Source organism: Acyrthosiphon pisum, chromosome A1, assembly GCF_005508785.2.
Source record: "Acyrthosiphon pisum isolate AL4f chromosome A1, pea_aphid_22Mar2018_4r6ur, whole genome shotgun sequence".
Taxonomy (NCBI): domain Eukaryota; kingdom Metazoa; phylum Arthropoda; class Insecta; order Hemiptera; family Aphididae; genus Acyrthosiphon; species Acyrthosiphon pisum.
Window position 1 is genome coordinate 19,637,086 of NC_042494.1, and position 22,263 is coordinate 19,659,348.

General features: G+C 28.1%; 1 protein-coding gene across 1 annotated transcript; it reads right to left on the bottom strand.

Moving 5' to 3' along the window:
• Positions 1-389: 389 nt before the first annotated feature.
• LOC100569723 lies at positions 390-11,463 on the bottom strand. The gene is made up of 7 exons (XM_003245108.4): positions 10,847-11,463; positions 10,197-10,293; positions 9,994-10,058; positions 4,715-4,750; positions 4,512-4,626; positions 790-854; positions 390-636 (listed from the first exon to the last, which is right to left on the bottom strand). Exons 1-7 carry the CDS (start codon positions 10,898-10,900, stop codon positions 565-567), a joined length of 504 nt encoding a protein of 167 aa, XP_003245156.3. The 5' UTR covers positions 10,901-11,463; the 3' UTR covers positions 390-564.
• Positions 11,464-22,263: the final 10,800 nt, after the last annotated feature.

Below are 22,263 nucleotides of genomic sequence, written 5' to 3' on the forward strand. Positions count from 1 at the left end.
TGTCGGATGATTGCGATGAATATTGAGCTTATAGATTCCCATTACTCGGCACAATAGTCAATAATAATTAATAATATTATGTATTATTGTCATGACCGAACTAATGTAACGTTATACCCGCACGCTGGCGAGGTTGAAGGTATATTGGCTATTATACCTAGGTATATATGCGACATCATGGAACACCGCGGTTACCTGGTTATTAATCATATACATATCATGCGCATTGTCATTCGATACACGATAGACGTTTAAGAACAACATATATAGGTAGGTTAGGCATAATATATAATATTACTTGCACGAGTAGGTACCACGACTTACTATAACTGCCGTTTTCTTTCATTATTTCGTCGTGGGATTAAACAAAAAAATATAACATGGATGTATAAAGTATAGTAGTAGATATATGATTTAATGTTAACGTATTTATTTATTTTTGAAAACATAACAACGACGTGGACATTGTGTGCATTATACTGTTTGCGTACGTATAACAATAATTATTGTAATTATCGTGTATTGTACAGTTTTTTAATTATAGGTATTATTACGTAAATACTGTTATTTTGCGGCTTCTTGTTCGTTTGGCGTGTTTTCTTTCGTGGACAAATAATTTTTGACCATATCTTGAGCCTGTAAAAAGTAACGAAATAAAATTAGAATAAATAGGTACGTTATTATAATATATTGTATACAATAAAGCTTTCTGCACATTATGTTATGATAATTATTTTATAGGACTCACGTCCGTATATTGAATGAATGAATAAATAAATAAATAGATACCATCGGGGAATTCTGTAAGACGCATTTCATGAAGACGTAACCGGCTGTACAGTGAGTGTTCACTTCTGCAATAGAGACATTTTATGTCACGTTTAGATATATAATAATAAATAATATACAATATATACAGCGTCGATTAATACATAAAAATTTTATAATACACAAGTATACTAGCCATTAACCAGTGCTGTAGCCAATTTTTTTTTTGGGGGAAGGATTATAGTCTTTTTTCCAATCTAGCCATTGATGTTCGCTTGAGGTGACTGACTTGCTTGACAATCAAATACGGCTTTCAGATTTACGCTTTTTGATTTTCATAAAAGCACACGACTGGACCGTATCAATTACCAAGCCCGTTTAATCACCGATTTCCAGGGGGCGCAGGGGCGTGATGAATTTCTAGATGCTCAAACTCAACTTTCAAACATTACCGCCTTCGAAACGAGACCGCTAAAACGCCAAGCCTTATCACCTCCTCTGACTTTTGAGTTTTGACCGATCAACAGGCGCGACTTTTATAATTCAACCGACTATGTCTCCACTTTCAGCGAACAGGGGGGATCTCCCCCCAAATAGCTCTCCGAATTAGTCGTTTTATAAAAATATAAAACAGATGTAGTATCGGATCTAGTATTTATTATACTTAGACCATTATAAATTATAAATAGGTATTGATAGATTACTCATTAATATAAATTACTAAACGATTTACCATTTCCTACATATCTAAACCCATTATCATGGAGCTATTGTCCTTAGTAGGTACACATAGTTAAATAACTTAAAATCTATACTCGTTTGCATTACGATTTCGATATCTAAAAATGTTCAGAAAAATTATCCGCTAAATAATTTACAGTAAACAAAAGGGGTTCTCATTTGAAAAATAGAAGTTTATATCACCACAGGATACTCCTAGTAGTACAAAAAATTCCAAAAATTTGAAAATATGGTATTAAGTATATTTAAAAATTCCAAACATCAGAATTTGAATAAATTTATCATCAAATGAAAAAATTGGCAATTACTCCCTGTATAATATGTATACCTATTAGATTATAATTATAAAAGTCGATTTGAGATTTTTTCATACAACGCGACAATACTTAGGTACCTACCTGTTCATTGTACGTCGAATATAACAGTTTTGTACAACGTGTGATTTACATAATAATATATTATGGGCGTTATACTATTATTACGTACGCGGTCATTAAACTATGCCCATAGAAATGTTTTTGTCATTGACACTATAATATACGTCAATAGGGCATATTATTATCATTAGCCGCTTTACGTCACATCCGGACGATCTGCAGATTTTGAACATTCGTAAATCAGTCGATCGAAAATCGCAGGTTGTCGAAGGCACCTAGTATAGTGTGTAGGTATAGTTATAGCGACTATAATATTATATATGTATTAGATAGTATGGCCGTTAATTAACTAATATATGGTATACCACCATATACCGCATACTATATTGCTATTATAATATTTTCGTGTCGAGCTTAGGAAAAGATTAATAACCGGTTTTAAGATTTGGAGATACCTTTGAAAATATGTTGGCTATTATATTTTATAATCATTATTATTAATTAATATGAGTCAGAAAAAAATGCAATTTCAGCCATAAAATTAAAATTAAATATTAATTCTAGTGTATAAATTTGTGTGTAAAAAATATAATAAAATACTTCAAAAGTTTCAAGTAGATACTAAATATGAACTTAAACATCTATGTAAAAAACTGCGTTTATATTATTTAGATTTTTTGTTTACAGTAGGTATATAAGCTACTTATTAAAAATCTTGTTTTAAATTTTCAATTCCTATCTATTAAAATTAAATTTTTTATAATTTTTAACCACAAAATAATTTGTACATTTTCGTAATTTTGATGAATTAGGTAAACTTTTGAATTTTAAATGCTTATAAAAAAAATAATGCCATGTATCTTTAATATTTTTAACAACCTAATATAACAATTTATAAGCAACTTTGTATTACATTTTCAAGCTTTTCAAGCTTTTCAATTTTTATTATTTTTATCTATATTTTATCTATATTTTATATATTTTATAGAAAAAAATGTATTGAAATTTGAAACTTTCAAGTGCCTACAAAGTGTCAAAATATTTTGAAAATGTTTTCTTTTATGGAAACTTGTATAAACATTTGGTGACAATTTAAAGTATCTACGTTTATTGACATTTTTAAGTAATTACAAAAAAACAACATCGATTTTGTCGTTGAAAACTGTTTCTGCGTAAAAATTGTCGGTTTTTCTTGATTTCTTTTGGTTTTTCCCGAAGCTTTTGAAAACTTCTTTAACTATTACCAATTATGGTCTTTAAAAAGTCCCAACTATACCCAATTTCTTACCAGAAACCAGCCCCGAAATTGAAAATCAAAAGCATTTTTTAGAATACTCTTCATTTACAGTCATTGTATACAAATACAAAAAAAATTAAAATTAAAACTTTTAATAAATATCATATTTATCAGTAAGGACACATTGGCGCTACTAGGAAAGGGGATGCCAGGTGGTTATATACCGAAAAAAATTAATATATACTATTTTGGCCATACTATTAATTTGTTATAATTTATTACATATTCCTATAATTGATGGACCATTGACGATTAGCATTAAGACACATTACGGAGAAATGGATTTGTTACGAGCATTTTTTAGTCAATGGCTCACACCAAAAAGCTATATAGGATCTGATGTACGCTGTGATGGACTGTGTCTTACTGTCAGGGTTGGGCAGTATCAAAGATACAATTGTATCTTGTATCGTAATGCATAATTATAAAGTATCAAGTTTCGATGTTTCATGTATCATGATACATTTTATACTAGTATCATGTATCTTATTTTGCCAAAACTTTTTTTGAGTATCACGCCCAACCCTCATTACTGGTAAGCCCCTATGTGTTTTATGATATGCTACATTTTAATATACCTATAAATAAAAAAATACCTATTATATTAATATTTTGTTTAGGTATATCGTTAATACGAAGTGTGTTAAAATGTTTTATAGATTTACTTTTAAGAGTCCCGGTGCCAGTTTTTCAAATTAAATTTTATACTTTGGTTGCCACTTCAATTATAAAACTTTTCCACTAATCTACTGCCCGATACCTATTTAGGGAGGGTTGATAGGGTATATTATATCGAAAAAGATAACTTCACAGGAATAACTCTCAGGCTTTGTAGAATTATCGGTTTTTGATGACTATTTTTTTATCTGAAAGAAGAAGAATTCTTACAGCCCGCATCGATCTCTGATTGTATTTTATTTCAAATAATTGTATTAAAACATTTGTAAGAAATGCTTTTTATTTTGTATTTTTTTAGACATAGGTATTATAAAGTTTGAGAATAATCGATGCGGGCTGTAGAATATTTCCCTCTAGAAATTTAAAAAAAAATTATGAAATTTGGTTGACTCTACAAGTCGGTATCGTTATTCCCGCAGAGTGTATTTTTGAGGACAAAATGGCATCGGCACGGACGCCTTAAGACTAAGTAATTGTAGTAGTAGGGCTGTAGGGTACATGAGGGTATTGGCTACGGCTCTGTGATGCATTAAAATTATAGCACTTCACGTTTTAGAGATCTAGTTGCGCATGTGTAGGGGCACTGTCTGATAATATAATATTATATATATTTATATCAAAATAAAATAGCATTTAAATATCATCATCACCGTCTATGCAGTGTGTTTGCATTATTTTCGACTCGTTCCTGAGAATGTCGTTTTCCATCAATTCCGCTAACTCTTTAAATCTAGCCCAGTTCCACTTGCCGGTATCTGTGTTCATCTGAAATAGCAACAAAAACGCAAATGAAATAATCCAATACTGCAGTACACTATACATAATAATAATAGGTATACAATAATAATCATACCGTTCCCATTTTCTTCGCCACGCATGGTCCGAGGCACTAAAAAATAAAATAAATACCATTGTTAATCTTTAAATTTTGCTGAAGCTCCACAAAACTAAACTACGTAGGTATTATAAATTATAATATATTATGCACGATGCGCTAATGCACATGGTGATCCATGTCGGACCACATAGAGTCACGGCTGCGTTGTCTGTCGTGTCATGTCCAAAAGTTGAGATCTGCCCGTCACATGAAATTTCCCGGTAGATCGTAGTTAGTGACTATGATAATATGTAATTAGGTACCACATGACTGCAACGGTCAATCAGAATACGATAAAAGCACGCGACACACGCACGTGACTTAAAAATGTGAACCCACCTTAAGTCAGCCGCATTAAACTCATACGAGCTAGGTTCGTGTTACAGACACGGACTAAGATATACTATACAATATAATTAGTAGGTAGATTTATATGCATTTGCACATTATTGTTCTGGTTGATTGTAAGATAATATGCTAACATTACTAAGTGAGCACAAAACTTGCTTAATGACATAACGATTTAAAAAATGAAACTTTTTAGCGCATATTTTGCATATTTTGACATTTACCCATTTTTTCTATTTTAATGGCTTATTTTACAATTTTAATTGCATATTTCATCTTTTAGTGCATATTTCGATATTTATTAGACATTTTAAAAATATATAGGTACTATTGTAATACAAGAAAAAAATATTTTACGCTTTTATCGTTTCAATTAATATCAAAATAAATCAATAGATATACTTGGAGGTATAAATGGTTTTCCCAAAGATGACTTTAGATCAATAATCGGTATAATAAAAAACGTATACCAAGATGATAAAATGTCGATTACGACGTTTGGGCTTTGACAAATGACATTATTTCAGAAAAAAATGAAGAAAAATATTTATAGTAGGGTTCCATAATTTTAAATATATTGTTTAAATTAAATGTTCAAAAAATAAAATTTTTTGCTAATTTTTTTATGTATAATTTTTATTTTTCAAGCGTATTTTAATATTTCAGTGCATACCTATATTTATGCATATTTAAGATTTTCAGCGCTTATTTGGTTGGTTTATAATGCATATAAATCCGCGCTCTACAGTAATAATTATAATATATTATAATAATATATACCTTAGCCCGTGGTTAAAGACATAATAATTTATAATTACAAGATAAATGAAAATATTGTACCTATATTTATTATATTACACCTATGAGTATTTATTAGACGTCTTTGGAGATAATCGACCGTTAGTACTATTTGATGATGAATTTTTTATGCTTCGGTTCATTTTACCATCAGGAATTTTTCTCTATGTAGGACTTTTTACTTCAGACTAATTTTTTACCGAAATTTACCCAACTTGGGTTGTATTGACGTACCACTTTACGCGTGTGGCGAAGCGGTGGGATTTGTAAGAGTATGATCAAAAAAGCTGGTTCTGGGGACCCACTATCAGTTAGTCCGACGCCTGCACACTCTCCGACAGCACCATCACTACCGCACCACCGTTTCAGTGTTTCGCCTCGCCATTCGTTAAAGTTATAGAACAGTTTTTACTTTTTAGTACGTTACGGCATGACTACTATACATATACATATAAAAATTCGCATTATTATTTTAATCGAGAATAAACACTATCCTACACAGCCATTGAATACATTTATATATTGATAACGTAAAGATATAATGTGTAGAACTCTCTTAAAGTCGTAGGGCCCTATGCATAGTCGATGCTTAAGAATACTAAAGAATGCTTAAGATTGCTAATTTTGATAGTAAAAAAAATAAAAAAAGTTGTGACAATAACTAAAAGCCCTTTAAGGTCTTACCTTAAAAACAAGTAATACTTTTTCTTTTCTTGAGCCAAAATCTCGTTTGTGAATCTCATTTGAGTCATTAGTGTAGTTTAAGCAACACTTATTCTTAAGCATCCACTATGAATACGGCTCTCAACGTATAAATATATAATACATTTGGATAAATCATTATAAATGGGAGTAAACACTATTCTATATAGTTATCGTATATACCTACATAAATATTTGTAGGGTGATGTTTATTCCCGGTCATAATACTTTACGCGAATGTATGCAAATTTATATATACGTTAAGTGTGTTTTACATAATATATGGTATCAAATACATAAATGTATTCGATGACTGTGAAGGATAGTCATTACTTGCGGTCATAATAATTTATGCAAATGTATACATAGGTATAGTGGTTACGTAATGGTCTTTACGTGAAACTGTTCTATACGTGAACGAATAATGTGGTGAAACAGCAGCGGTGGTGCGGTCTGAGAGTGGTGCATCAGTTTGATGGTACGGCACCTGAATAGTTTTAAACTATCAATGAAAAAAAAAACAATTCATCGAAAACTTATGTTGTGTACATTTTCCCGATTATTCGTAATTTTTTTTGCCCCAATTATTTTTTAAAGTACCTAGGTACTGGTCATTTTTAGATTTTGAGTAGAGCGATGAATCTATTAAATTTACGATGGTGTGTTTTGGACGTTGGTGAAGGCAGTTTTCCTAGTAGAAAAAGTGCTTGGATTATAAACTGTGAAGATGGTAGTTTTTAGGACGAAATTAGATACCTATTTAAACGAAGAATAACGACTTAAGTTATTTTGCTGTAATTTAAAAAAATATTATTTGTGGGTACCTATAGGTACTTGAACATTTTAACGTAATCACTATATTTTTATCACTATATTATTAATCACTATAGATTCATACAACGCCATTTTCAAATGCAACGTTTTCGGCAAAAATAAATTCAACCTATCTTATTACTAATATTAAAATAAATTACTTTAAGTAATGCCAATAATATAAATATATATCATAGAATATACTTAATACGGATGTAATTTTATTATGGAAGTTTATCCTCAAAGTCTACGTATATTTTTAGTAGATCTATGCCAGGGACTGCAGTTCCACGGAACCTTTTGAATTTATCGGTATCGGTTCCGGTATCGGTTCTCCAAAAATAAAATAACGATTCCGGTTCGGTTCTGGTTCTTTTATGAAAAAAAACAAAGGTACCGATTCCAAATAATTTAGGTTCCGGTTCCAGATAATTTCGGTACCAAAAAGTATAATAATTTCAAATAGTCATCTAGAATGTGAGTATAATTGAGGTTAGGTTAGGTTAATTGAGGTATGAGAAATATTAGAAAACTCATAATATAGCATAGATACATAGGTTATATATGTTACGGTAAAAGTACGAATACCGGTTAAACCTAGGATTTACCAGTAAATCCTAGGTTTCGCCGACTACTGTTGGTAAAACCTAGGATACACAATATCGTTTGGCCAAACCACGAATGATTTTTGTAGTTCGGACTTTTACAAACGAGATTTGGTAAATCTTAGGATAAACAATCAGTGTTAGTAAAAGTCCAAAAATGTTTAAGTTATTTAAAGTTATTAATTATAATTATTATTTATATTAGATGGGTACTACATCAATGACTAATATATTAAATACACATATTTATATTATTGTTATATATTATGACAACAAATTTATATAATTATTACATAATATTATTACTGTAGTGCTAGTTTATTATTTTATTATTATTATTAAGTACTAATTCAAAGTTAGAAATATGCAGCAAGTGAAATTTTATATAATATTATTACTGTAGTGTTAGTATATTATTTTATTATTAAGTACCTACTAATGCGAAAATTGACATATTAAATGCAATAGGTACATTTATTACAAGTATATTATTTTTATTATAATTAAATTAATTGTATTATTAAGTTATTTATTTGTGCAGGCTTGGCTACTGTGACATCTCGAGTTGCACTGTACATTTTTGGATCGGCATTTACATATGTTTGTTACACATTTTTTCAAACAATCACACCTTGTCCACCAGTCAAAGACAGTTGCGATACTGCTTGTCGAATAACAATTTCATTATCTGGTATATTGCCGATTCTAAAAATTTTCTTCACATAACTGATTACGAGTGACAGTTGTGAGAGAGTTCCCGCTTTGTACCAGGCGATAAAAATCTCCATCACAATTGTGACACTAGCCATTAATGTGCGAGCATCAATTTACTTCGATCAATTTCGGGAATTTTAATTTTGACAGTTTGTCCAAATAGTACAATTGGCATTTACTTGTTTGACATTTGCAACATTTGTCTTTGTTTATTTCTGTCTTCCATTATCACGATGTATATGCAAGTCGAAATGAAAATTCCGAAAGTCAATACTTAAATAATAATAATTATGATAATCAAGATAAAAGCCGATCTCAGTTTAGTTGTCATAATATACATATAACAATAATATAAATGTGTGTATTTAATATATTAGTCATTGATGTAGTACCTACCTAATATAAATAATAATAATAATTAATAACTTTAAATAACTTAAACATTTTTGGACTTTTACTAACACTGATTGTTTATCCTAAGATTTACTAAATCTCATTTGTAAAAGTCCGAAATACAAAAATCATTCGGGGTTTGACCAAACGATGTTGTATATCCTAGGTTTTACCAACAGTAGTTGGCGAAACCTAGGATTTACCGGTAAATCCTAGGTTTAATCGATATTCGTACTTTTACCGTAACATATACAAAACCGTAATACCTTTAAATATGATAAATAAAATAATTTTATTTTTGAACATATACAAAACCGTAATACCTTTAAATATGATAAATAAAATTATTTTATTAAAATAAAGGTTTCGGTTCCGGTTCGGTTCTTAATTTAAAGGTTCCGGTTCTTTTAGGTTCCGGTTCCAGTCCCTGATCTATGCTGAAAAAAGTCTGGTCACCCCTGATATAGAGAGGTATAGACTGACAGAATCATTTTTCGTACCTATGCAATGATTATAGATTTATTATCGAATTCAAATTATACATTTATAAAACACTTAGCTGTATCCTACTTAAAACAAATAACTACAATACACGAGATACTGGACGATGACACCTATTGTACCCAACAGCAGAGTAGTCACCTATTTACTCTTGACTCCCCTGCAAAGTACAATGTACCAACTAAATCCAATTTCCTACCTCAGAAACCACCTTCAAAGTGGAAGATTGAAGCAGTTTTCATTACAATTTACAAAAGGTGATGACTGCAGACACAAAATCACAAACATCATCGTAGAACTATTACTTTAATCCCCCCGCTTAGAATCTAAAATGTACTATTTAGCTAATACTTAGAAGTTAGAATATAATATTATACACACCTTGCAGTTATCGTACTTCTTATCACTGTGATCTTTGTCCTTCAATAACAATTCACCGCAAACGTCTGTTGATCAGTAAACAATTAATATAATATAAAAATTGTTTCGTACTTATTTAAATGCCGCTATAAAATTAAAATTGTTTTCTAAAATATTTTTTTAAACTTACAAATAATGACATAATATAATAATATAATAATTACCAGGGTTTACGTCCAGTTCTTGCATACAAGTAAACACGTTATCTAACATGTCATCTATGAGTTCACTTTGGTTGTTATATTTTTTTTCGGCACTTACCTGAAACACAAGTCGTTTTTCAAAACATATTATAATATCTTGCATCGATGTCAACTTTATTTTAATTCGGTATTATTAGTCTAGAAAAAGAGACTGATTGATTGTAAAGGGCTGGCCGATTGAGGAGAAAATATTATTGTAAAGTACAAATGTACCTATAATTATATACAAACAATATTTTATTCTTAACTTATTAAATATAGGACATAGGTGCTGGATAGAACTATAGGTAGGTATACATTTAAATAATAAATGCTTTTTAAAATTGAATTTCAATTATTTTTAAAATCGTTGTGGTTATTTTTTTTTGTCATTATATTATATTTACCTGTTTAAAAAAATGTATGAATATAATAATTGTAGAAGACATAATATAAGACAGAGGTCGGTGTATAAGTAGATATTAAATACCAAAATATTTTCTTTTTTACCCAACTAGTTTAACTTAAGTACGAAATTAATCAACGTCGAGAAAAATATGATAGTTGGTTATCATACCTAATTGATTCAAAAAATATATTATTATATATTATATTATTATGTCGATACTCACAGTTATCACCGAAAAAGCCGCCAAAAGACAAATCAACAGAATTTTGGTAAACATATTTGTATTGAAATATTTTATTTCACACGAACAACGTATAATATGCAAATGAAATTACTCATCAATGGAAGCTGCAAAATAGTCATTCTCGTTTTATACTCAATGCACCATTTGACAGGAAATACCACACATTATTCAAACAAAAAATTTTTGATTTTATCAAAAATATTTATAAAGGTAATTTATTATTACCTGTATGTATAACATTTAATTTACTTAATTTATTCGCCGGATGTTTTGTTCAACAATGTCATTCAGTTTATTGAAAAAAAAAATGTAAAAACCCAAGCTACGCAAGTCTTAGGTTGGTACTTTCATGATTCATTATCCACATTAATGATTAAATAAAATATGGAATTAATATTGTATTAATAATTGAGTTATCAATTATCATACAAAAGACATCAAAATGTCCAAACGGCCATGCCAAGTTATTCTAGAACGAAAATTCCAGACTTAAATTATCTGAAATAAACATAAAAAAAAATAAATCTCAACTGTCAATACTGAACGTGTACAGTGCATAAAATAAACTGAAAAATGTTTTATTGACAAAGTCTTTTAGGTGTAATTAAAAATTAAAAAGCTTTAAAAATAATATTTATATACCTACTACACTCTATAAACTGTTATTAAATTATTTCATTTTTTTTTTTTTTTATTGATCCTTAAGCCCGACATATAGCCATTAGCTGTTTGTAGGGTTGTATCTTGGTGGAGGTAAGGTTTGAAACAGTGAATTTTTGTGTTTGGCAGAATTTTTAAGTGGGCACTATTTTTTTTATAGTAGGTATCTGCCATGCCTGGGTAGGGGATGGCGGCCTTTCTCTCCGGACACCGTGACTGCCCAAAGAAAAATGCCACCCGTAGCTGAGATCGAACCGGCGTATCGCATCCGACGCCTTAGCCTGCTCAGCCACTCTGTCCCCCAATTATTAAATTATTATATAGTCATTTGTTAGGTAACTTTAAATGGTAATTTATCATATAAGATATGGGGACGTGGGGTGATCCACTTAACATATTATAGACACTCAATTATTCAGAAACCACTAAATCATAAAATTATTTTAAAAATTAACTTATTTTACAATTTTAGGTGGTTACTAAACAATATTTTTGAAAAAAATAATATTTTGTACTATTTTTTATGGTTAAGTATAATTTTTGAGATTTTTCTTTTTTGAATGACAAATTTTTAGTTTTATATTACTAAGTTAAATATTATTTAAATTATTTCGATCTGTAAAAATAAAGTTTTGGACTAGTAGTTTGAGTTATACTTACAAGTATTAAATTTTGATGAGCTGAGTGGAGTGCTAAGTAGATATACTTCGCAAAATGATGGTCCACTACTATTGATTAACTCAAAACTATTACTCCAAAATTTATTTTTATATAATATTGAAGTACCCCGTAAAAGACTCTGCTTTGGAATAAGAAATTAAAAATTCATGTTGTCATTAAAAAAGTAAAACTTTTAATAATTACAATAATAATAAAAAATAAAAAAAAAATTGTTGTTTTAAAAAAACGTTAATATATTATATATTTGTTGAAATAATGGTATAGGTATTTTTTTAAATTTTTTTTATTGAACTTAAGCCCGGCGATTGTGGCCATTAGCTGTTGTAAGGAATTATGAACTATAGTTGGTAAGGTTGGTGCGGTAGGGTGTTGTTACAGTAGGTAAGTAAACACGTGTATGTGTGGCAATGTTTTTACAACTATGAAGCCGGGTGGTCACCCATCCAGGAGCTAGTAGCAGCGGGTGTTACTTACTCTCAGTCACATTCTACGACTGGTAGCAGCCAACGCGAAGCTCCAAACCACTGGTATAGGTATATAATATTGGAAACAACTAGCATTACTATAATATGGAAATAATCATCTCTTTACGTCGTTGACAGTTGATAAAAACTAATTTTTATGCTGATTATAAGGAAGGGAAAATCTATTAGTCTAGTATATCTCTTCTATTTAAAATATTTGAGAGAAATTTATTCGTTCATAGTGTTATCCTTATACGAATATAATATTTATGGCGATTTGTTTGCAAATCATTTATATTGCATACATCATGGTAGTTAGAAATCGTCTCCAGATGTCATAACTCTAGATATATTACAATATATAGGTGAACAAATACAAAATAATCTTTCGAATGTACACGCATAATATTTAAATAATATTGTTAAAATAATTTACAATACAAATATTTCTTCTCGCTATATATATAAATTATAAGTAGGTATTAAGTACAAACTATCGGCCTTGTGTGATATTTGTGATACGGCGTATATGACGTGCAACGTAAATTCGATTCATCACTCATAATATCGCATGGAATGTCAAACATAATATATTATATTTGTTATGTGTAAAAATAATCAAGTACATAGGTATTAATATTTGATATATTATTATATTCATGCAAAAAATGTCAAACAATGGCCAATGGAACTATTGATGTTATTGAAAATAATGACGAAATTATAAGTAGTTTATACTTTATTGTGCAGATGGCTGCAGACCTTCGTTTGAATATTATTACCTCCGTTTCTCCTTGATTTTGTTATTTCATTTGTCGGTAAATAACCCATTTATAACATAAACTGATAGCCATCACTGTTGCGTGCGCACAGAGATCACGATCTGGGTTAAAAATGACATAAAAAACTATGAGTTTTTTCAAAAATAAAAAATTATTAAAAAATCAGTTTTTATGTCAAGTTTGTTATAATATGAGTCCTTGCTTGTTTTATGCGTCCATCATTAATCAGCGACGTGGCCAAATGGGCTGAGAGGGCGGCAATCATCCGCGATATTTCAGAATTTTAAAATTCTTTCAGTGTCTTGTGAACGTAAGGTGTAATCTTGCATTACAAAATTGTAATTATTTGTATGCAACCTACCTAGGTACCTAAACAAAAAAATAAAACCTATGTTATAAAATAGAAATACAACATCAGGATCCAGACTTGTTAGTCTATTCATAGATACTTTGAAATTTCCGGTGATAAATATTAGAGAAATTATTAAATAGCGGAAAGGCTATAAGATTAATACTATAAAATATCATCTTTATCTAATTTCTTGATAACTTTTATTTAAAAAATTTAAAATATTAACGAAAGTTCATTAAAGCGTTTTGTTATTATTTGTTCATTAAATATATTTATTTTATTAATGTTGAAATTGTATTAATACAAAGGGAATTCATAATTCATTCCATTCTTTCTTTTAAAATTAAAAGTATTGATTTCATAATATTATACTGTATAGGTACTAGGTATTATATTTATGCGATGATAATTATTATTACTATAGGTATATACCTATTATACTATATTGCATAATATATGATGCGTATAGATTATATATATTATATGGTAATATAGTATATTGTATATAGTATATACTATATAACATAAGTTCCTAATTATTATATTATAAAATCCATGGTTATGGTCACTAATAGCCTATAATTATTGATTAACCAGGGTCAATTACATAAAATATCAGTTAATACTTAATATAACGACAAATATAAATACACTACAAATTAATAGTAAAAAACAAATACTTATAGCAATGAATAATTACCATATGTATGATGCTACAATACATTTTAAATGAGTCGAATTTTAGTACCTTGGAGTTTGATTTTTAATTAGTTTTGTCATTTTGTAATCTGCCCCTATATAATTACGAAGTTAGTAAACGGGCCAACTTGCGGCGTTTAACTTGGGTCAAAAATATTATTTTTTAGTTTTACATCCATACGGTCTCAAATCAATTAATTAACGTGATACAAATATTCTGTTGTTATCTAAACAATATTTAAAATCACTTTAGTAGTATTACCGCATCAAATTTTGAACATAAGTATTAATTTTTTTAATTAATTTTATGTTTAATGTCTATCGTTTTGAAAATCTCCGAAAACTAACACTAATACTCATTGAATCAAACGTTTTACATAAAAAATGATGATAAAAAATACGAACGTGTGTTAAATTTACTACTCTATATTATAAATTATTATTATTATAATACTGCATACATTTCTGTAAATTACGTTTTACTTATTTAGTCCAACTTGAGCCACAGTTATTCAACCCTGGTTTTTAGGGTTCCGTACGGTAAAGCGGGACCCAGCTATTACTAAGGCTCCGCTGTCCGTCCGTCTGTCACCAGGCTGTATCTCATGAACCATGAAAGTTAGAAAGTTGAAATTTTCACAGATTATGACATCTCACCGCTATAACAACAAATACTAAAAATCCTAGAATTTATAATATAAGCATTGTTGCCAACATGTTTATAGCTTATGATGGTACGTAACCCTTCGTGCGCGAGTCCGACTCGCACTTGGCCGGTTTTTTAGTATTATTTACATATTATAATACCTACTTATTTAATTGGTAAACAAGAAAGTCACCTACCTATTATTTAATACCTAACAAGAATGTTATTATTTTTTGATTTTATTATAATACTTATTTAATTGGTCAACCAAAATGTTTTCATTTTTATATAATGTTAATATATACTCACAAGTATAAATTCAGAAAATTGTACAGTATTTTTTTAAACATTTTAAATAGTGCCCCAAGTTGGTTTGAGTAAATTAAAAATAGGTTTTCCATAAGAAAAACATGAGTGCAACATGTTGTCGAAATTCAGTACAACATGGGGCATGCAAAAAATACAAAAAAAACATAGAAGGATTAATTTGTATTGTTTAAACGCAACAGAAATTAATAAATCAAACCTAAACTAAAATTTCACATTGAAAATACCTCGAGATTAATCAATCTTAAAGTTATTTACAATAGAATTTCAAAACTCGCCCAATTTGGCCCGTTTGACGGTATGAACTATAAAGTCCCTATAAATAAAATTATGTACAGAGAGCAAAATTACAAATATTCCCACGACATAGAATACCAAACTTATGAAAAATCTTACAGTTAAGCCTCCCTTGTATAAACAATTGTAAGCTTTTATCAAAGTCACATGTATTATGTATTGTCATAAATCAAAATGCAACTGGTAACCTGGTAATATTTTATGTTTGTTGGTAGGCTATGATTATCTTTTCCAACAGATGAATACAACGATAATTCCTATAATATCGGATTGTTTCCGACTAAATGAAAAAAATGTTTCGTTTCATATCCTTTCCGCCAAATTTATTATTTTTCCAAAATTATTGTTTGATAACCAATAGTCATAATTGTAGTTTCATATTTTAGTGTACCTAGTATGTTTTATAGAATTCTAAAAATTATATTTAAATTTAAGTAATGTAAATAGTAGGTACGTAACCTAATACTCCACAGTGTGTAGGTATTACAATGACCAATTTCAGTGATAGTTAATGCAGAACAACATACAATTGCGAATGATTCCACGCACATTTCAACGAACAGTTCTACAAATTGCATTATTATATTAATTTATTTTTGAAAATTTTAATTTCAAATGTTCAAAACTGCAAACAAGTGTATATAACATATATACTTATACAAGTAATCAGTTTTAAATTTTATAGCCAAAAACCAAAAATAAAAATATCCAAAACAGATTAATTAACACATCAATTACGTTAAAAAAAAGTATAAAATTGAAATTATTACCTATTGCCTATTACTGTTTGTAAAAAATATTTTTAATTATAATTTATTACATTATGAAGACCAGAAATATAAGATGCATAAGATGCATCTTGGTCACTCGTTAACTTTAACAAAATATTTTTTTTAATATCCTAATAAAATAATATAATTGCTCATTTTTAGATACACATTGCAGGAAACTAATTATGATTGAATATCACACAACACGAAGGTTTGGAAATAATTTCTCATGTCAAGGTTAATAAAGAAATATACATATATGATAATATGATGATTTACAAAATAATAAAACCAGTACCGATCACTTAAATATTAAAATCAAAATGTCATAATCAATATAATAATATAAAAAATAATATAAACTATAATACATGTACATTTTTTATAAATTATTTTTTCAACATTTTGAATGATCATCAATTTTAACTTTTCAAGCAATACACTAATTTTTTTTATCATTATTACAAAATAAGGTATATTTACAATCTATATTTACCTATAGTAATACAATAAGGAAATGAGATAGAATGGTAAGAAATAGACATAGAATAATAACAAAATAAATAGAAGAACATGACGATGGAAGAGAGCACCCCGAATACATTAACTCAAATCAATAAAACTGTGTATATAAATAATATATATAGTCTATGTCAATTTAAAAATGATCGATAAAATTACGATTTGTGAAGTTTGTTCGGGAAGTTTATATAGGTATTTCCCATACTTTTTTACAAGTTGCAGGTTCCGTTAAACTTAGAATTATTTAAAATTTGCGGAATCAGTGGGTTGATTTTTAAAATACTTGTTCTGGTGGAATTGATAAATTCCCAATAACTGTGACAGATACAATATAATATAATATGTATACAATATATTGGATTTCATAAATAATTATGACCGATTGGTGATTTATAGCCATAAAGGATTGAACTCCACGTGGCTTTACTATTACAAAAAAAAAAAAAAAATACAATACACTTGTTTAAGTCATTTTATTCATGTTATAGGTACCTACAATATATTATTATTGAGCACATAATAATAATATGATACCTACCTTATAATTATATCGTAGCTAAAATACGCGCTGTTTCGAAATAATTACAGAAATTTGGATGCCATGATAATTATTATTGCTATTTTATTATTACTATAATAGATACGCGTATACCTATTACAATATATTGCATAATATACACTATGCGTGTAGAAGATATAGACTGAAGTGCTTAAGCCTATAATATTATAAATGGGGTCCGGATATGTTTATGACTTATACGAATAAATTTTTTTTAAGTGTGTACATTGCAGATCAAATTGTAATTCCATTTGCTATGACACGTAGAAGCAGTTATAAAAAATAGGTAGGTATTAAATTTAATTTTACATATTTCTGAATTTTTGGCTTTAGTTTTTTTTTAAAAATTTATTCGAGGAAGATCTATAAATAATTTGTGAATTTTGTTTGGCATATTATATTGTTGTTTTTTACTATTATGATTATTTATTAATATTTTAATAAAAACGATTTTTTAAATGTTTAATAATTTTCTCAATATTACTATATAATGTAGCCTAGATCTTCAAATCATATATTAAAGTGTTACATTTGTAAAGTCTTTCTACTTTCTAGTTTCTGATTTCTTAAAAGGTGTTCAAGGCAAACATTTTTTTTAAAAATTGATTTTCCATAATTTGTTCAGCCAAAATAACCTGTACAAAACAAAAAAAGGCCTCTAGGCCTATAGAGGCCTAGACTTTAGAGCATGAATACTTTTATGCCTATATATACTTATGTTCCTCTATGCAGTATGCACAACTTTTCCGCTTAATGATTAATATTAAGAAGAAAACCTATTATGATTTCAGCTATAAAATAATATTAAAAAAGGTGGGGAAATGGATGTCGCTCTGCTGCACAGAAGGTTACTGCGTATAATGGATGATATTAAATTTGAATTCAATGATATAATATTATTATTGTATACGAAACACTATTCTGAGCGGAGATGGTTTGTCAATGTAAATGTTTTATATTATACCTATTTAAATTGTTATTATACTTATTATTAATACGGTATAGTCGGTAAGTTAAATTAATATTATAAAATTACAAATGCTGTATTATCCTGTATGGCTGTATTTTATATAAAGTGAATGGATTTTTTTTTATTTATACAATAATAAAATATCCTCAGTTTATAATAACGATTTAATTATTTTTTTACGAAGGACAGTAAATAAATAATTATTGTAAACGGAGAATATTTTACTGGTATATCACGTAACGTACAATACAAATTAAAAATCAGTCGAACTACCCAAACTACCCTAACCCTTTTTTAAACTCATCGTGCAAGCCTAATTTTATCATCAAACTTAAAAGAATAAATCTTATTAAAACTTTTTTCTTTTAACATTTAATATTTTAAAAATTGAACAACAACAAATTGTAAAATATAATGATAGTATAATAATTAGCTTTTATAGCTATTGTGAATAGAACCGTGGTTTAAACTATACTAAATAGCTATACCTACATTAATCTAAATATTTGAAAATGTCATTGTATATATTCAAATATTAATAATAATAAACATAATGGTGGAAAATTACAAGAACTTACGAATAATATTTAATGAATTACGACAATATAAATATTATTTTGAAAATATTCTAAACAAATTGTGATTATTTATTTTTGAGATTCAAGTTGTTTTTAGAACAGTGCGAACCAATGGCGTAGCCAGGGAGGGTTTTGGGTGTTTGAACCCCCCCCCCCCTTGACATTTTCCCTCCTAATAAATATATTGTATATAGGGTTTGGGACTGCTTGCATGTTATAAATTTGTTTTATGACATGGTGAAATTAAATACAAAGTTTGAATTTGCATATTTGTGTACTTTTTAACTTAAATGTACATACCGGGAAAAATTATATTTGGTTAGGTAACATTGAAAAATATCTTAAAAAATATTATGTTTGGTTAGGTACAATAGGCGATCATTTTGAGATTTGGGGAGGCCGAAGCCTAATACCATACTATTATAAAATTGAATGAGCTTAAAAAAATTAAGTAAATGTTTGGGAGGGGTGGAAGGCTGTTAAAGTTGTTGGTGGAGCTTGGCTACAGTTGGCCTTATGTTCGCATATGTAAGATTTCATAAGTCTCTTTGTGACAAAACTGTGTTTAAACTATCAATTGACATTTAGATTGTAAATTGTACGAATGAATGAACATTATCATACGTGTTCGTTTATCACGGTGTTCGCATATCACATTATTAGTTATTACTTATTTATTAACTTAGAATTGTATGCCAGTATTTTTAAAAATTAAGTTATTATTTATTTATTTATTTATTTATCAGGTTTATATAACCTACTTATTTTTTAGTTTTTTATTACCAAAATTGCAATATGTTTTATGATTTTTCAAAAATAATATAAAAATGTTGCTACATAGTACATATATTTAAGCATATTTTGAGCATTTTGACTGCATATTTCGTTAATTTTTAGTGAAACAAGTCAAGTTCTGAACCCTTAATTTCTTTATATACGAAAACTGTAAAAACTTGGTTTTAATCTATACTATTAAAACACCCCCCATTTCATAATCCTGGCTAAGCCACTGGTGTGAACAATTAATTATGTTACAAATTATGAGAGATTTCATATTACATTTTCAAGAATTTCGGCGTCACAATTGGTTTTGCGTGAAATTTCCTGTTTTTCCTAATTTGTTTTTTTTTATTTTCCGATTATTTTTAAAAGTAGTAGTAAGTTGTTGCTTTTGACCTAAAGGATGAACTAGATTGGATTTCTTACCACCTTAATATCGAAGCATTTTTATTATAAAAAGTGTAAAATATGGACACATAAATGATAAAAAATATAGCCGCAATACATTCATCGCTCTGCTATGGTTCTAAAGTTCAAATTTAATCTGCTGTAAGGTTGGCACCCTTAAGAATACCCCAAATTGTCAAAAATCACAACAGTTTTTTTATTTAAGAGCTTCTCAACTTTTTTTTACGACTGCACCCTAATTTACATACAAAAAAATGGAGATACATTCAAAACAATTAATGGATTTTTTTAAAAGTTACACAATTGTTTTTATTATCTATTGTTTTTACTATCACGTCATAATGCCATAATAATGTCATATATTTATACTTTTAACTTGCACAATATGAATAAAATTGTTTTTGTTGATACACCTAGTATACTTCACATTACACATCTTGGTAATACAAGACACACCGATTGAGTACTAATGTTATTGAGTATTGACAGTCAGGCCTCTTGATTAGTGTATTATTTACACATAAGTATAACTATATTTATATATATTTTCAAATTTCAAAATGTATTATAATTTATAAAATCCTACTATACAGTACAAGATAGTTATAGTTAATATTTCTATTAGCAGAAAAAAAAGTTATTAATTTGGTTAGTATTAAACCTTTTAGATTAGGTAGCTTTTTGATTCTGAGAGAAATGAGGAAAATATTTTTAAAAAAATACACTAATGTTTTATTGTTTATTCGTTTTTGATTTTAATTCGTAACACTTATCTGTGAATTTTAATGAGACCTATCGATTTCACCAGTACAGATACATAAATAACATAATAAAAATATCCGATTTGAAAACTAATTTTTTGTTCTTTAATATTATTAAGCAATATGTGGTTTTTCAAATGGAAATTCTGCAAAATACTTAATTGTTTAATTATTTATTTACACCGTTATTTAGCTATATATGATGAGTGAACTATATGATTCGTACCCGCAATTTCTGTATGATTCCCGTGAATTCCCATATGTTTCCAGAAATCACTCATCCTTAATTTTCTGCCATACTCGAAAATTTCGAAATCGATTATACTCGGATTTTTAGAACTATTTGAGTTTGAGTTCTAACCTCAATTTCACATGAACTTCAAACTGTTCTATTTTCTTAATGATAGACGTTTCAAAGAGTTCGAAAACCCATCCCTAATAAAAATATTATATTATTATGTATGTGTGTTTTGTATATATTGTGTATATATTTAGTATATAGTCTATATTATTATGATTCATGCAAAGGTGGGCATTTACTAGTTAAAAAGTTAAAGTTAATTTTTTTTTTAACTTTATAACTTAACTATAGTTAGTTTATTTTCTAATGAACTTATGAACTTAACTAGTTTAATTTACAGTTGAAATAACTTAGCTTTTCTCAGTTGATTTTAAAAAAATCCATCAAGTTAAAAACATTTTGAAATTTTTCGTTTATGCGTAAATATTACTATTACATAATATGAAGGTCATATTATATTCACCTTCACGTATTATGACATTCAATTGCTATACGATATAAACAAATATATTTTTTAAATTATTAATCTGAGATGAGTATAGTTTAAATCAATAAATAATAGTAAAGTAAAAGTAAAAGGGTATACAGTGTACATTATGATAAAAGTTCAATAAAATTGTTTTTTATAATTTATAAATTAGAAACTAGAAAGATACATTCACTCTTTAATTGTAGATTGTCTTTTACTCATTAATAAAAAAAAAAAACTTTTTTTTATACTGGGTTAAGTTAATATTTTTTTCTATATTAACTTTTAACTTATCGAGTTAAATTTATAATTTGTTAACTGTTAACTTTTAACTTACCGATCATGTGTCCTCTTAACTTAACTTAACTTA

Bases quoted from the DNA above. Each gene is read 5' to 3' on its own strand.
- LOC100569723 (XM_003245108.4), bottom strand. From the start codon at position 10,900: ATGTTTACCAAAATTCTGTTGATTTGTCTTTTGGCGGCTTTTTCGGTG. The intron at 10,294-10,846 runs GTGAGTATCGAC...CTTGTGTTTCAG, and splicing joins CGGCTTTTTCGGTGATAACT to GTAAGTGCCGAAAAAAAATA. The intron at 10,059-10,196 runs GTAATTATTATA...ACTGATCAACAG, and splicing joins AGAACTGGACGTAAACCCTG to ACGTTTGCGGTGAATTGTTA.